Here is an 18857-nt window from a genome sequence, read left to right on the forward strand (position 1 = left end):
CGCATAACACTGAACTGTGGGCACCCTGAGGACAGGGCTTGTCTCTGGGTCCATTTCATAACTGTTTTACATAGCAGAGTGCCATTTCTGAATTCAGTATTTGTGGGTTCAATAAATGTTCAATAAATATTTATGACTGACATTAAATGAATGAAAGCAGGGAGACATTTTAAATTATGAATATTATCTGGAATTTATAAAATTCCTATTAATTAGAGACCATCAGTATGACCTGTATTGCCCATAGGCTGCATGGCCTTTCATGATCCAGAACCCCAAGTTACCCAGGGTCACTTCCACTATACCAGACTTGCCAAGTATTTGTAAGCCCACCCAGATTCGAGGGGAGGGTACAGAGACCCAAACTTAGAATGGCAAGTGTCCAAAAAAACTCAAATCCATTTAAACCAATGATCACCAACAGAAGATGCTATTACTTATTTTGAAAACATATAAATAAAAATAATCTGTTATCCTGCTTTCCCTATACCAATTATGTAACCAAGTAGCCAAATAATAGGTGAAATTACTCTTTATAGAAATACTCCAGTTAATCAGTGAAAAGGGACAGAATTAGAATATGACTGCTCTGCCAACCTCTAATGATCACTGGATCCAGACAATGCTCATCAGGGACTATTAGTCAAAAAAGAGAGACAACGAGATATTACCTATCCTCTTTTGGAAGAAGAAAACACTACTCACAGAGTAGATTTGGGGGACTGGGGAGACAGAAGTGCTGTATCTACATCCAACTATCAATTTAAAGGAAACAGCAAGAGAGAAGAGCATGCTAATTGACACTTCCGGAATATTATCAGCACAATTCAAACGCAGGGAAACTTTACAGGATGAATAGCCTGGTTTCTTCAATAAATAAATGAAGAAGTTAAAGAGATGGACAGAAACCTATAGATACATAAGAGTCACATTAATCAATTACAGTGAATAAATTTTATTTGGATCCTGGTTCAAACTCACAGAGCATAAGAAAACAAAGGACATTTGCAAGACAACTGGAAATTTGAGCACTCAGTAAACAGTAATACTCAGATGCTACTGTCTTAATTTTTTCAGATATAAGGCATATAGCTATGTTCATAAAGGTCTTATCTTTTAAAAACACATTCAGAAATATTTATAAGTGATAAAATGCCAGAGATATGCTTCACACTAATATAAGGGATGTGGTCATAGGTGGGGACAGATAGAAGATTGCCCAATCTTCTATCTATTGAACATTATAGAAGCTAGGTAATGGCACATGAGGGTTCAATATATTATTTTGTCTATTTTTATATTGGACTTTTCTCATAATAAATACTTCCTTAAAAGCACACTTTACTAATTCCCCAGTGACCCTGGAATAAAGTCAAAACCTCTAGACAAATCCTGTAATCACTCCATGATCTGGTCCTTGCCTACCACTCTCAATTTTCACCTCCATAAAATGAATTACAGTTCCCACGGAGGACTAGAATCCCTCATACCGCTGAGCGTATGTACATTTCTCTTTCTATAGAATGCCCAATCCCATTCTTCTTCTCCTGGCAAAATGCATTCACTCTGCCACGTTTTCTCAAGCCAGCTACTTGTATCAGTCTCTGCTATGTGGAAGACACACATTGGAGTGATGGATACCCACGACCTGCCACTCCTGGCTGGCACTACATCCTTTCCTACCCTCCTTCTTGCCCTGTGAGCCTGACCCACTCAGACTATATCAGTAGCTGCTTGTCCCCTGGCTTCTGGTCAGACTTCTCCAGAGGGAGGCACCAGTGGAAGATCTACTGGGCCAAGAAGAGTAAGGTAACTATATCTAGGGCTCTGGCTCCCTCCCTGACAGGTTGGCACTGGCTCACTGCTTCCACTTAGCAAACACTACCCCTATGAGGTAGTCCTTCCCAAACAGTCCTTCTTCGGGTGCAGGTGACTGCTTCGTTACCTCTGCACCTTCAGCTCAGGAATATGCCACCATCCATCGTTCCTTCTCAGAAACCTAGTTCACTATTTGTCAAGTCCCTCCACAAACTCTCCTCCAGTTATTGAGTGTCAGTCTGCTATCTCTTTCATGTCCAGACATTGTGCAATTGTCAACAAAAATAACCCAAGCAAGACTCTAAAAAGGACCTGACATAGATATGGGCTGAGAAGTTACAGAAGATGGAGAGTCAGAGAACATTTTAGAGAGAAAAAGCATGTGCAACGGTCCTGTGGTGCAAAAGCAACAAGAGATGTTCCAAGCTAAGCTTGACTTGAGAGGCTACTTGAGCTAGAAAGCAAAGAGGGCAGTGGAAAGGCTAGAGAATCAGAGAGAAACTCAGTCTTGCAGGCCTACATTTCGATTTTCATCCTGAGAGCAATGCAGAAGAATCTAATATTCTCTTTGCTCCCCCCCTCCACCCTCCCCCACCCTGCCCAAGCCTAGGTGAAGGATCATCTTCTCCTCCACATTCCCTGACAGACTTCTGCCACATAGTCAGGAGTAGGAAGCTCTGGCACACTGGTGAACATTCAATAAATGTTCACTGAATCCACGAATAAATGAATGAGTAAAACACATGTGGCCAGATTTGAACCTTTTTTGACTGCTTCCAAGAATTCTTCCTTGCACACATCCTTCTTGAGTTTATTACTACATTTGCTCTCAGCTGAGTCTTTGCCTGTAATTAGCTAACAGACCTTTGGAAAGAGCAGGACGTGAACTACGACCTGAAAATTAGATCAATCCCAGACCAATCTTCAACACTTAACAATCATTTCGTCCCAGAGAGGGCAGATTTCATTAGCAGCATCACCATATCAGGTGATGGACATTTGCCACAATCACAAGAGGCTATTCTCTCTGATCTCAGCAACCTGAGGTGATTGAGGAAAAGTCAGTAGGAATCCACAGGATGAGTGACCAAGAGAGCTGCTCTGGCTTGTTTAGAGCAAGAAATGCAACCTTCTTACCCTCAAGCATAAGGTGTAGCACAAACCAAGTGCTAACCATGGGTTGAAAGGAGATTTTTTTAATTCATTTTATAAACTGATAGGGTGGCCTGATTTACACAAGATGATAAACATAATTTTTAATTGGTTTCCTCATCATTCAATAATAAGTTGAAATACATAGCTAAAACCTGCTTGAGGAGATTTGTTTCAGTATGTGCTGGGCAAGAGGGACTCTGGGCACTAGCTCCCACTCTGTATTGACGCCCTTTTATCTCAGTCCTCCCAACAACCCCTTGTTATGGGTTAGCTTGTGTCCTCCAAAGAGATATATTGCCATCCTAACCCCCAGTACCTTAGAATGTGACCTTATGGATGTAGGAGCAAGATGGCGGAGGAGTAGGAGACCTGGATTTCGTCTGGTCCCAGGAATTCAGCTGGATAGGGATCAAACCATTCTGAACACCTACGAACTCAACAGGAGATCGAAGAAAAGAATAGCAGCAACTCTGAACAGAAAAGCGACCACTTTCTGGAAGGTAGGACGTGCGGAGAAGTGAATCCGAGGCGATATTCGGGAGGATAGACGGCGGGGGAGGGGGCCTTCATCGGCCACTTCTGGCAAGTGATAGAGCCGCGGAGCACAAAATCGGAACTTTTAGAAGTCGGCTCCGCTGAGGGACGTCGCTCCAGTGGCTAAGCGGGGGGTGGAACCCTCGCGGGACAGTGTGGTCTCAGGACCCTCGGGGTCACAGAAAGACCGGGGGTGCCTGAGTGCGGCAGAGCTCCCAGGGATCGGAGCAGGGAAGCCGGCTGCAGAGACGGAGCCGAGGCGCGGGCTCTCAGCTCGGGGTTGCCATAAAATGTGATCCGCGGCCCAGTCGGGCCACTGCTCCTGCAGCAGGGACCCAACAAGCCACAGATCCGGGGAGACTCCCCTTCCTCCCCCGGGAGGAGCGGCGCGGGAGCGCACCACAGGGATCTGCTGGGTTTGGGGACTCCACACGGGGTCGGGTGCCAGAGATAGAAATGCTCGGTCACAGGCCGGGTGAGCACGGAGAGCGGCCAGAGACCGGGGACACGGGAGTGACTTCTTTTCTCCGGGGGCACACTGAGGAGCGGGGCCCGAATTCTTGGCTGCTCCGGGCAGAGATTGGGAGGCCGCCATTTTCCCTCTCGTCCTCCAAAGTTGTGTGGAAAGCTTGCAGGGAATAAAAGCTCCCGAAAGAGCAGATTACTTAGCCCGGACCTGGCAAGGGTGGGGCAATTCCGCCTCCGCAAAGACATTTGGGAACCACAGCAACAGGCCCCTCCCCCAGAAGATCAGCAAGAACAGCCAGCCAAGGCCAAGTTTACTGATCAATGAGAAACGGCAGAACTCCAGCACTAGGGGAATACTGCACATAGAATTCATGGCTTTTTTACCATGATTCTTTAGTCATTCAAAGTTAATTTTTTTAACTCATTTTTTTTTAATTTTTCTTTTTCCCTTTTTCAACCAACATCTTATCAATCCTTTTTTAAAAAACATTTTTATTTTTCATTTTCAGAGTCATATTCTAACCCTTCATAGTAGTTACCCTTTTTTGTGGTATATATATACATAAGTTGTTCTCCCTCTAAAACTTTGAGATACATTTTCTTCTAACAGATCAAAACATACCCTAAATTCTAGTGTATGGCTTTGTTCTAATCTCCTGCCTGATCACATTCTCTCCCCTTTTTTTTAATCCTCTTTTTTCAACTTCTTATCAATTCCTTTTATAAAATCTTTTATAATTTTCATATTTACAGTCATAGTCCATCCCTTCACCACATTAATCCTTATTTTTGTACATATATAAGTTTTTCTTTCTTTAAAATTCTGGGAGGTACTTTCTTCCAGCAGACCAAAATACACCCAAAATCTAGTGTGTGGCACTGATCTATGCACCAGCCTGATCATATCTGATCATATTCTGTTTTTTTTTGTTTTGTTCTGTTTTTGTTTGTTTTTATCTTTTTCTTTTTTTTCCTTTTTCTTTTTTCTTTCCCTTTCTTCCCCCTGGTTTCAGGTCTTTTCTGATTTGTTTAGTGTATATTTTCTGGGGACATTGTTACCCTGGTAGCATTTTGTTCTCTCATTCATCTATTCTCCTCTGGACAAAATGACAAGATGGAAAAAATCACCTCAACAAAAAGAACAAGAGGCAGTACCGACTGCCAGGGACCTACTCAATACGGACATAAGTACGATGTCAGAACTAGAGTTCAGAATGATGATTTTAAAGATACTAGCTGGGCTTGAAAAAAGCATGGAAGTTATTAGAGAAACCCTTTCTGGAGAAATAAAAGAACTAAAATCTAACCAAGTCGAAATCAAAAAGGCTATTAATGGGGTGCAATAAAAATTGGAGGCTCTAACTGCTAGGATAAATGAGGAAGAAGAAAGAATTACTGGTATAGAAGACCAAATGATGGAAAATAAAGAAGCTGAGAAAAAGAGATAAACAACTACTGGATCACGAGGGCAGAATTCGGGAGATAAGCGATACCATAAGATGAAACAACATTAGAATAATTGGGATCACAGAAGAAGAAGAAAGAGAGACAAGGGCAGAAGGTATATTGGAGCAAATTATAGCAGAGAACTTCCTTAATTTGGGGGAGTAAACAGGCATCAAAATCCAGGAGGCACAGAGAACCCCTCTCAAAATAAATAAAAATAGGTCAACACCCCGACGTCTAATAGTAAAACTTATGAGTCTCAGACACAAAGAGAAAATCCTGAAAGCAGCTCAGGAGAAGAGATATGTAACCTACAATGGTAGAAACATTAGATTGGCGGCAGACCAGAAAGGACTGGCATGATATATTCAGAGCACTAAATGAGAAAAATATGCAGCCAAGAATACTGTATCCAGCTAGGCTGTCATTGAAAATAGAAGAAGAGATAAAAAGCTTCCAGGACAAACAAAAACTAAAGGAATTTGCAAACACAAAACCAGCCCTACAAGAAATATTGAAAGGGGTCCTCTAAGCAAAGAGAGAGCCTAAAACCAACATAGACCAGAAAGGAACACAGACAATATACAGTAACAGTCACCTTACAGGCAATACAAAGGCACTAAATTCATATCTTTCAATAGATACCCTGAATGTAAATGGGCTAAATGCCCCAATCAAAAGACACAGGCTATTGGATTGGATAAAAAAACAAGACCCATCAATATGCTGTATGCAAGAGACTCATTTTAGACCCAGAGACACCCCCAGATTGAAAGTGAGGGGCTGAAAAACCATTGACCATGCTAAGAGACGTCAAAAGAAAGCTGGGGTGGCAATCCTTATAACAGACAAATTAGATTTTAAACCAAAGACTGTAATAAGAGATGAGGAAGGACACTATATCCTACTTAAAGGGTCTATCCAACAAAAAGATCTAACAATTGTAAATATCTATGCCCCTAACATGGGAGCAGCCAATTACATAAGCCAATTGATAACAAAAGCAAAGAAACACATCAACAACAATACAATAATAGTGGGGGACTTTAACACTCCCCTAAATGAAATGGACAGATCATCTAAGCAAAAGATCAACAAGGAAATAAATACTTTAAATGACACACTGGACCAAATGGACTTCACAGATATATTCAGAACATTCCATCCCAAAGCAACAGAATACTTATTCTTATCTAGTGCCCATGGAACATTCTCCAGAAAAGATCACATCCTAGGTCACAAATGACGTCTCAACTGCTACCAAAAGATTGGGATCATTCCCTGCATATTCTCAGACCACAGTGCTTTGAAAGTAGAACTCAATCACAAGAGGAAAGCTGGAAAGAACTCAAATACATAGAGGCTAAAGAGCATCCTACTAAAGAATGAGTGGGTCAACCAGGAAATTAAAGAAGATTTAAAAAATTCACGGAAACCAATGAAAATGAAAACACAACGGTTCAAAATCTTTGGGATGCAGCAAAGGCAGTCCTGAGAGGAAAGTGTATAGCAATATAAGCCTTTCTCAAGAAACAAAAAAGGTCTCAAATACACAACCTAACCCTACACTTAAAGGAGTTGGAGAAAAACAGCAAATAAAGCCTAAACCCAGCAGGGGAAGAGAAATAATAAAGATCAGAGCAGAAATCAATGAAATAGAAACCAAAAGAACAGTAGAACAGATCAATGAAACTAGGAGCTGGTTCTTTGAAAGAATTAACAAGATTAATAAACCCCTGGCCAGACTTATCAAAAAGAAAAATGACCCAAATCAACAAAATCATGAACGAAAGAGGAGAGATCACAACCAACACCAAAGAAATACAAACAATTATAAGAACATATTATGAGCAACTCTATGCCAGCAAATTAGATAACCTGGAAGAAATGGATGCATTCCTAGAAATGTATCAACTACCAAAACTGAACCACGAAAAAATAGAAAACTTGAACAGACCTATAACCACTAAGGAAATTGAAGCAGTCATCAAAAATCTCCCAACAAACAAAAGCCCAGGGCCAGATGGCTTCCCAGGGGAATTCCACCAAACATTTAAAGAAGAATTAATACTTATTCTTCTGAAACTGTTCCAAAAAATAGAAATGGAAGGAAAACTTCCAAACTCGTTTTATGAGGCCACCATTTCCTTGATCCTCAAACAAAGACCCCATCAAAAAGGAGAATTAAAGACCAATATCCTTGATGAACATGGATGCAAAAATTCTCACCAAAATACTAGCCAATATGATCCAACAGTACATTAAAAGGATTATTCACCACGACAAAGTGGGATTTATCCCTGGGCTGCAAGGTTGGTTCAACATCTGCAAATCAATCAATGTGATACAATACATTAATAAAAGAAAGAAGAAGAAGAACCATATCATCCTCTCAATAGATGCAGAAAAAGCATTTGACAAAGTACAGCATCCTTTCTTCATCAAAACTCTTCAGAGTATAGGGATATACTTTTATGATATTGAGGGTACATATCTCAATATCATAAAAGCCATCTATGAAAAACCCACAACAAATATCATTCTCATTGGGGAGAAACTGAGAGCTTTCCCCCTAAGGTCAGGAACGCAGCAGGGATGTCCACTATCACCACTGCTATTCAACATAGTATTAGAAGTCTTAGCCACAGCAATCAGACAAAAAATTAATAAATAAATAAAAGGCATCTGAATCAGCAAAGAAGAAGTCAAACGCTCACTCTTTGCAGATGATATGATACTTTATGTGGAAAATCCAAAAGACTCCACCCCAAAACTGCTAGAATTCATACAGGAATTCAGTAAAGTGCAGGATATAAAATCAATACACAGAAATCAGTGGCATTCCTATACACCAACAACAACCCAGAAGAGAGAGAAATTAAGGAGTCAATCCCATTTACAATTGCACCCCAAACCATAAGATACCTAGGAATAAATCTAACCAAAGAGGCAAAGACTCTGTACTCAGAAAACTATAAAATACTCATGAAAGAAATTGAGGAAGACACAAAGAAATGGAAAAACATTCCATGCTCATGGATTGGAAGAACAAATATTGTGAAGATGTCAGTGCTACCTAGAGCAATCTACACATTCAGAGCAAGCCCCATCAAAATACCATCCTCCACTTTTTTCAAAGAAATGGAACAAATAATCCTAAAATGTGTATGGAACCAGAAAAGACCCCGAATAGCCAGAGGAATGTTGAAAAAGAAGAGCGAAGCTGGCGGCATCACAATTCCAGACTTCCAGCTCTAGTACAAAGCTGTCATCATCAAGACAGTATGGTACTGGCACAAAAACAGACACATAGATCAATGGAACAGCATAGAGAGCCCAGAAATGGACCCTCAACTCTATGGTCAACTCATCTTTGACAAAGCAGGAAAGAATGTCCAATGGAAAAAAGACAGTCTCTTCAACAAATGGTGTTGGGAAAATTGGACAGCCACATGCAGCCACATGCAGAAGAATGAAACTGGACCATTTCCTTACACCACACATAAAAATAGACTCAAAATGGGGGAAGACCTAAATGTGAGACAGGAGTCCATCAAAATCCTAAAGGAGAACACAGGCAGCAACCTCTTCGACCTCAGCCACAGCAACTTCTTCCTAGAAACATCGCCAAAGGCAAGGGAAGCAAGGGCAAAAACGAACTATTGGGACCTCATCAAGATAAAAAGCTTTTGCACAGCCAAAGAAACAGTCCACAAAACCAAAAGACAACTGACAGAATGGGAGAACATATTTGCAAATGACATATCAGATAAAGGGCTAGTATCCAAAATCTACAAAGAACTTCTTAAACTCAACACCCAAAGAACAAATGATCCAGTCAAGAAATGGGCAGAAGACATGAACAGACAGTTTCCCAAAGAAGACATCCAAATGGCCAACAGACACACGAAAAAGTGCTCCACATCGCTCGGCATCAGGGAAATCCAAATCAAAACCTCAATGAGATACCACCTCACCCCAGTCAGAATGGCTAAAATTAACAAGTCAGGAAACGACAGACATTGGCGGGGATGCGGAGAAAGGGGAACCCTCCTACACTCTTGGTGGGAACGCAAGCTGGTGCAGCCACTCTGGAAAACAGTATGGAGGTTCCTCAAACAGTTGAAAATAGAGCTACCATACAATCCAGCAATTGCACTACTGGGTATTTACCACAAAGATACAAATGTAGGGATCCGAAGGGGTACGTGCACCCCAATGTTTATAGCAGCAATGTCCACAATAGCCAAACTGTGGAAAGAGCCAAGATGTCCATCGACAGATGAATGGATAAAGAAGATGTGGTATATACACACAATGGAGTATTATGCAGACATCAAAGGGAATGAGATCTTGCCATTTGCAACGATGTGGATGGAACTGGAGGGTATTATGTTAAGTGAAATAAGTCAATCAGAGAAAGACATGTATCATCTGATCTCACTAATATGAGGAATTCTTAATCTCAGGAAACAAACTGAGGGTTGCTGGAGTGGTGGGGGGTGGGAGGGATGCGGTGGCTGGGTGATAGACATTGGGGAGGCTGTGTGCTACGGTGAGCGCTGTGAATTGTGCAAGACTGTTGAATCACAGATCTGTACCTCTGAACCAAGTAATACATTATATGTTAAAAAAAAAAAGAAGAAGAAGATAGCAGGAGGGGAAAAATGAAGGGGGGGAATCGGAGGGGGAGACGAACCATGAGAGACGATGGACTCTGAAAAACAAACTGAGGGTTCTAGAGGGGAGGGGGGGTGGGGGGATGGGTTAACCTGGTGATGGGCATTAAAGAGGGCACGTTCTGCATGGAGCACTGGGTGTTATACGCAAATAATGAATCACGGAACACTACATCAAAAACTAATGATGTAATGTATGGTGATATAACATAATAATAAAAAATAAAAATAAAATTTAACAAAACCTGCTTGAAATTGCCCTTACACTATAATTCACAATTTAATGCAAGCAAACAAAATTAAAATGCAAAGGTGATTTCAATGCTATAGCAAATGAATATTCATCATTGTCACAATAATGATGTCTTTCTTTATTCAGGTATTTTGTGATAATGGAGATATCCACCTCATTTTTAAGTAGGCAAGATAAAGATGCATACAAATGACCACCTTCCTTTCTACCTAAACAAAGGTAGGTCCTCAGTGAAACAAAAAGGTATCAAATGGCAAGGTTTCTGCATTAATGCTGAGGTATTTCTGGGACATAATACTCTTTAATTTCCATAAAAATGTTGCATTTTGTTCTGGTAGAAAATTAATCAGGAAAATTAACAAATAATATTTATTTTTGAAATTCAAACAATTGTGCATCAATTTCCTGAGTGACACAAAGAATTATCTTCTGTTCTTGTTTTCCCCAGTCAATTCTATACTGCATAAAGTTTATAAATTGGTAAAATAGGAGAGAAAATTAAAGGCCAAAACCCAAAAATCTATGAGATGAATAAACTCTGGAACTAAAATGTATTTCATTTCAATAAAATATTGCATTGCTCACCAAAGATGCCATAGTGAATCCAATGACTTCAATATAACCATCATCATGACGCTGAGGTTCAAAATCATGGTGATCTCCTGGGTTCCCCCAGGGCATTGTGCCAGCACAATATCTGCAAGACAAGATTAAAAACAGAATTAAATTTATTCCATTGCTCTCCCAATTGTCATAAGGTATTACCTTACAGTGAGATCCAACATGTATCTCACCTAAGATCAGTTTTCTATTCTTGGTGCACACCTTCTGATAGAAAAGAAAATGGTCTTATCATTTCCAAATACCCATCTGTGAAAATGGGCCACAACTTTATAACACAAGCGTCTCTTGGTGCCCAACTATCCCCTAACTCATTATTGTTAACACTTCTCACTCAGTGATCCATTATGTCTGTTTTCTATGACATGCCATAAGTTACCCATAGGCGGTTCCAGAATTTGGTCTTGGAGGAAGACGTTGCATTCCAGCAGAAAAGGGCCAAGAAACCGAGGTGGGTACACAGTGGTCATTATGTGCATAACTAAGATAATAAATAACCACCAGGAAGGTAAGCAGAGAAAGGTAGCTGAGGAAGAGTGAGAAAGCTATGAGGAAAAGATAAGAGATGAAGAGAAAGAAGTAAAGGAAATTGGAAAAGGAATGGAGAGACAGGGAGCAAGAAGAAAAACAGAGGGCAAAAAATTAAAGAAGCTAATGTTTCCTGAGAAAATAATGTTTCCCGAGAATCTAGGTCTTTTATGGAAATAATGAAGATGAAAATCCTTCTGGAATAGGATTGTAGGTGACTACCCTGAGTACTGCCAAAAGTAATCAGGAGACTATGTTTTCCTAGCCATAGATTTACATACAATTCTCATTTCAATTAAATTCAGTCTAAATAGAACCTATCTGCAGATTTTGTGTCTTGAGTCGTGTGGTTTGCAAGTAACAAAGGGTCATAGATTCATCCCCTCGAAAATCTTGGCTTGGGAGCCCAGACTCTAATTTTGTACCACTGAGATAATGTGCTTATTTTGAGTCTAGTTAATCTTAAATATCCCTTTCTCCTGAGGAACATAATGGCACCAAAGAGAGTTGACATCCTGGCTAGAAAATACTACTCTAATTGAGCCTATTTTTTCAAAGCAATCATCTAGCAACAATTTTGAATGAGTTCCATGCTAAAATCAGGTTGGATGGTTTCCTAACAGCTTTTGGGAAACTGAGAACAGGGATTTATTCAAGTCTATTATTCTTGGGAGGGAGAGGGAATCAGTAAATAAGAATTATATTAAAATGTTCCAGTAAATAGGGGCGCCTGGGTTTCTTAACGATGGATAAGTGTATACTACGCATGCCACATTGGATAAAAACCACCCACCCACCACCTGGAACACTAAACAAACTGAGGAGGAGAACAAAATGATCAGACCTGGAAACCCCTAATGAGCCAGTAAGATAACTTACTTTCACTGTTTGTACCCTGGACATTTTCTATAATGAAACCCGATAACCTCAAGTCAAACGGAGTTCACATCAAACCAAAGAAAAAGGATGAACAGAGCTTACCTGGGTATATTTAAAAATACTATACACTGGAACTTCAGTTCCTGAATCTTTGGAGTGAGATCTGTTCCATCACACTGCAACAATCAAAGTAGAAAAAGGGTTTTGAAGTAGTCACAAGTCTAATATATATTATGTATTATGCATATATATAATATATAATATATATCCTGGTCTTTCCCTTGCCCTCAACTCGCTTAAGTGAATGCCTTATGACTAAAAATGCATTCTGATTATAACTTTAGCAGACCCAGGGTTCAGAGCATGGTTTTGTTTTGGTATAAAAACAAAGCTGCCATTTGACCAAAATAGTTTTTCTCTGGCTTTATAAGCAAAGGAACTGCCATCATTCTTAACCTTGGAATATTAGATATTTTAAATTGTAGTATCAACCTTAAAAGATTTATGAACATTTAAAGGAATAAAAAGTTCAGGCAGTAGGGATCTCCACCACAGTTATCTGGGATAGTTACTTGCTTTCTGAGATCAATTTTTATTTTGAAAACACCAAACATAACATTTTGAAAACTGTTTAAGAGGACTATATATTGCAAGCTTTTAAAAAACTATCATAAATCAGTGGTATCTCCATTAGGGATTTGCTCTTACACATTTAATGTCTTACAGACGTTGACTGGTCCTCTGAGATAAACTGCTTTCCTGGACCTGGACGTGACCCTGGGTGTCTCAAGGGCCTCAGTCTGGCCTGGCCTCAATACCTCTGTATGGAGCTTCCCTCACCGGTTAGCACTTCCCTTGAGCATACTCTGACTAATCAAAGAAAAGGCTTTCATTTCCCTTTCTCATTTCCCATTGGTGACAAAAGTCAAAAGAAGAAAACTCTAGTCATGACTATAGACTTCTCAATGTCAAAGGTGTACTTTTGTATTTGCTCTCCCCAAACCCTCACCACAGAATTCCCCATTATCTTCTCTTTTGGTGAGCGGAGTAATGCATTTCCAAGCTTCCTGCAAATTTTTAAAGACTTCTTTAAAAAGAGTGTTCAGGCTAAGAACAGTGAGTCTCGTTGTTTTCCCAGCTCATCTTAATGAAGTCCAATTTTCATGAGTATGCTCCAAAAATGTTTCCAGGAAATAATATAGCCCCAAATAAACAAATTACTTTAAAATGTTACATAGAAAGGAATCAAATTCTAGATATTGATTGAAGGTGTTTTTACAATATCCTCAGACACTAAGAAAACATGCAGTCTCCCAATTTAAGCACTTGGAATGAGTTGATGGATGACTATACCAAGGAAAATATCTTAAATTACCAAAATTGAGTGTTGTAACTAAAACTTTAAAAATAGGATGTGATATATGAAGAGCATACAAAGCAGTACTGTTTACCTTACAAAAAAAGAAACTATAAAATTATTGTATTTAGAACAGAAATCTTTTTAAATTTTCTACTTTTTCTTCCTAGGAAACATGTCAGTGATTCTGGGAATTTATCAAATTATAAAAGAGTGCAATACACCATGTATCATGCTTCACAGAGTTTTCTTACATATTACTGCCTTTAAATTTTGTATGTCTTTAGAACAGCACCTGGGTGGCTCAGATGGTTAAGCAACTGCCTTTGGCTCGGGTCATGATCTCAGGGTCCTGGGATGGAGCCCTGAGTCAGGCTCCCCGCTCAGCTGCGAGTCCGCTTCTCCCTCTGCCTCCTCCCCCCTGCTCCTGCTCGCTCTCTCTCAAATAAATAAATAAAATCTGGGAAAGAAAGAACAGCAGCTTTTAACCTTTCTCCTATTTCAAACACATGAAGGAAAATATCTGCACATAAAATATGTTCCTATACACAAGCTCATGTATTAACAAATAAAAAGAAGAAAACATAGGAAGGAGGAAAAATAATGCTGTACAAAGGATTTTGTTATTGTCCTATGCTTTTCTGATGTAGTATTCATACAAACTACGTTTATGTGAGAGATTAACTACTACCTCAGAAACACTGACTTCACACTGTGGCAAAAATGAGATGGTCTGTTGTTATCTATACATTGAATTGCTCTAGCTAATCTACTGTCCGTTCCATTTCTCACTCAAAAAACATACAGTGATGTCCTTATAGAAATATCCTGTGTCCCTGCGTGACACATCACATTATTATTATTATTATTATGCCTGTTTTAAATGAGGAAAGCAAACTCTTCTGAAAGGTTACATGATACCCCCAAAGTCATATACCTCATAAAGGTAGACCTAGGAATGAATCCTAAATATTTAGATTTTATTTCTAATGTTTTTTTTCTCATCTCACACACACACACACACACACACACACACACACACACACACACACACACACACAGATAGGATTACACAAACCAATTCACCTGAAATCTTGCCTGTATTGGCTGATACCAAGTCTTTCCTAGTTGTCTGGCAGCCATTTTGGCCTCTTTGCATTTGGATTATTAGATATTTTGACTTGTAGTATCAACCTTTTTTTTTATTATGTTAAGTTAATCACCATACATTACATCATTTTTAAAAATTTTTATTGTTATGTTAATCACCATACATCATTAGTTTTTGATGTAGTGTTCCATGATTCATTGTTTGTGCATAACACCCAGTGCTCCATGCAGAACGTGCCCTCTTTAATACCCATCACCAGGCTAACCCATCCCCCCACCCCCCTCCCCTCTAGAACCCTCAGTTTGTTGTTCAGAGTCCATCGTCTCTCATGGTTGGTCTTCCCCTCTGATTTCCCCCCTTCATTCTTCCCCTCCTATCTTTTTTTTCTTAACATATATTGCATTGTTTCAGAAGTACAGATCTGTGAGTCAACAGTCTTGCACAATTCACAGCACTCGCCATAGCACATACCCTCCCCAATGTCTATCACCCAGCCACCCCATCCCTCCCACCCCCCCACCACTCCAGCAACCCTGTTTGTTTCCTGAGATTAAGAATTCCTCATATCAGTGAAGTCATATGATACATGTCTTTCTCTGATTGACTTATTTTGCTCAGTGTAACACCCTCCAGTTCCATCCACGTCGTTGCAAATGGCAAGATCTCCTTCCTTTTGATGGCTGCATAATATTCTATTGTGTATATATACCACATCTTCTTTATCCATTCATCTGTCGATGGACATCTTGGCTCTTTCCACAGTTTGGCTATTGTGGACATTGCTGCTATAAACATTGGGGTGCACGTACCCCTTCGGATCCCTGCATTTGTATCTTTGTGGTAAATACCCAGTAGTGCAATTGCTGGATCGTAGGGTAGCGCTATTTTCAACTGTTTGAGGAACCTCCATACTGTTTTCCAGAGTGGCTGCACCAGCTTGTATTCCCACCAACAGTGTAGGAGGGTTCCCCTTTCTCTGCATCCCCGCCAGCATCTGTCGTTTCCTGACTTGTTAATTTTAGCCATTCTGACTGGTGTGAGGTGGTATCTCATTGAGGTTTTGATTTAGATTTCCTTGATGCCGAGCAATGTTGAGCACTTTTTCAACATCATCAGTTTTTGATGTAGTGTTCCATGATTCATTGTTTGCATATAACACCCAGTGCTCCATGCAGAACGTGCCCTCTGTAATACCCATCACCAGGCTAACCCAACCTCCCACCTCCCTCCCCTCTAGAACCCTCAGTTTGTTTCTCAGAGTCCATAGTCTCTCGTGGGTATCAACCTTCTTTTAATCCCTGCTATATAGCCACCCATGAGTGAGATATTCATCATCGGGGGACTGCTAGATGCAGGAGATAAGTTGTTAGGGAGTATACAGAGGTTAATTTCACTGCAGCTGATTTGAACAGTAAATGCCATTCAACATGGCATTGACCCCTGAGCAGGTGCCACCACCATTCTTCTCAATGTGAAAAGACTGTTGAATCACAGATCTGTACTTCTGAAACAAACAACGCAACATATTTTAAGAAAAAAGAAAAAGAAGAAGATAACAGGAGAGGAAGAAAAGGGGAGTATGTCAGAGGGGGAGACGAACCATGAGAGATGATGGACTCTGAAAAACAAACTGAGGGTTCTGGAGGGGAGGGGGTGGGGGGATGGGTTAGCCTGGTGAAGGGTATTGAGGAGGGCACGTTCTGCATGGAGCACTGGGTGTTATGAACAAACAATGAATCATGGAACACTGCACCAAAAACTAATGATGTAATATATGGTGATTAACATAACAATAAAAAAATTAAAAAAAAACATATGGATGGAAAACAAGCACATGAAAAATATGCTTAGCATACTTAGTCATTAGGGAAATGCAAACAAAAAACCATGAGATACAATGGCTAAAATAAAATATAAAATATAAAAAGAAAAAAAAATACTGGAAAAGTAGGGCAAGTTTATTTTTGGTTGGGTTGCCAGCAGCTGAAGAAACAGGGAGGTTGCCGTTACTTTAATAGGCATAATTTTATCAATAAAAGACCTTCATAGTTCAGGGGACCACTGTCTTTCTTGCCTCCAGCTTTAAGAAAGCAGTACTTGTGCTTTCAAGAGTCTCTATTACTAAAAGATGCTTGTTTTCACTGCAATTGTATGAGACCTGAACTACCTGAAAGCGATGCCAAGGGTTATTGACACCGGTGGTAAGGGCCTCTGTCTCTTCTTTCAGCTGAGTCAGGAGATTGATGTCTCACATGTGCTTTACTAATTGGTGATTACACATTTTTCTTACTGAAGTATACTTCACATACAGTGTTATTAGTTTCAGATGTACAATGTGATGATTCAATATCTCTGTACATTACTCAGTTCTCACCCAGTGAAGTCATCATCTGTCTCCAAATACCATTTTTATAATCTTACTGACTATATTCCCTATGTTGTCCTTTTCATGTCCATGACTTATTTATTTTTTAACCGGAAGTTTGTACCTCTTAGGCCCCTTTATTTCGCCCCTCTCCCCACCTACTTCCCCTCTGGTAACCTCCTGTTCAGTCTCTGTATTTAAGAGTCTTTTGTTTGTTGTTTTTCTTCATTGTTCATTTGTTTTCTTAAATTCTACATAGGACTGAAATCATATGGTTTCTGACAGACTTATTTCAGTTAGCTTTGTACCTTCTAGGTCCATCCATGTTGTTGCAAATGGCAAGATTTCATTCTTTTTAATGGCTGAGTAATATTCCATTGTGTGTGTGTGTGTGTGTGTGTGTGTATGTATGTACACACACACGTATACATACATACATATATGTATACCCCATCTTCTTTATCCATTCATTTATCAATGCACACTTGGGTTGCTTTCATATCTTGGCTATTGTAAATAATGCTACAATAAACATAGTGGTGCATATATCTTTTCAAATTAGAGTTTTCGTTTTCTTTGGGTAAATATCCAGTAGATCCAGAATTACTGGATCATATAGTATTTTTATTTTTAAATTTTTGAGGAAACTCCATACTGTTTTCCACAGTGGCTGTACCAATTTGGATTTCCACCAATAGTGTACAAGGATTCCTTTTTTCCTCCAAATCCTCACCAATACTTATTTCTTGTCTTTTTGATTCCAGTCATTTTGACAAGTGTGAGGTAATACCTCACTGTAGCTCTGATTTGCATTTCTCAGATGATTAATGATGTTAAGCATCTTTTCATGTGGCTGTTGGCCATCTGTACATCTTCTTTGGAAAAATGTCTATTCAAGTCCTCTGCTCATTTTTCAGTTGGATTTGTGTGTGTTGGGTAAATTCCTTACATATTTTGGATATTAACCCCTTATCAGATATATCATTTGCAAGTATCTTCTCTCATTCAGTAGGTTGCCTCTTTGTTTTGTTGATGGTTTCTTTCACTGTGTAAAACCTTTTTATTTTGGTGTAGTCCCAGTTTATTTTTGCTTTTGTTTCCTTTGCCTCAAGAGACATATCTAGAAAAATGTTTCTATGGCCAATCTCAAAGAGATTACTGCCTATGTTTTCTTTCAGGAGTTTTATAGTTTCAGGTCTCATATTTAGGTCTTTAATCCATTTTGAGTTTATTTTTGTGTGTGGTGTAAGAAAGTGGTCTAGTCTCTTTGGTATGTAGCTGTCCAGTTTCTCCAGCACTATTGTTGAAGAGATAGTCCTGTCCCCATTGTATATTCTTGCCTCCTTTGTCATAGATTGACATATAAGCATGGGTTTATTTCTGGGCTCTCTATTCTGTTCCATGGATCTATGTGTCTATTTTTTTTTAATTTTTTTATTGTTATGTTAATCACCATACATCATTAGTTTTAGATGTAGTGTTCCATTGTTTGTACATAACACCCAGTGCTCCACGCAGAACGTGCCCTCTTTAATACCCATCACCAGGCTAACCCATCCTCCCACTCCCCTCCCCTCTAGAACCCGCAGTTTGTTTTTCAGAGTCCATCATCTCTCATGGTTGGTCTCCCCCTCCGATTTCCC

At 39.6% G+C, this 18857-nt stretch overlaps 1 protein-coding gene across 6 annotated transcripts in view; it reads right to left on the bottom strand.

The window, feature by feature from the left end:
• Window positions 1-18857, bottom strand: part of DGKI (diacylglycerol kinase iota) — a 451310-nt gene that overhangs the window by 159228 nt on the left and 273225 nt on the right. For all 6 annotated transcript variants that reach the window (XM_088018199.1, XM_088018200.1, XM_088018198.1 and 3 more), the window contains 2 exons: window positions 12484-12557; window positions 10939-11050 (listed from right to left, as the gene is read on the bottom strand). In XM_088018199.1, the coding sequence (XP_087874325.1) occupies window positions 10939-11050; window positions 12484-12557 (186 nt within the window). The remainder of the gene's footprint in view (window positions 1-10938; window positions 11051-12483; window positions 12558-18857) is intronic.

Source organism: Eumetopias jubatus, unplaced genomic scaffold (genome assembly GCF_037043125.1).
Source record: "Eumetopias jubatus isolate StellerSeaLion01/CBP00866 unplaced genomic scaffold, mEumJub1_p1.0 scaffold_14, whole genome shotgun sequence".
NCBI lineage: Eukaryota > Metazoa > Chordata > Mammalia > Carnivora > Otariidae > Eumetopias > Eumetopias jubatus.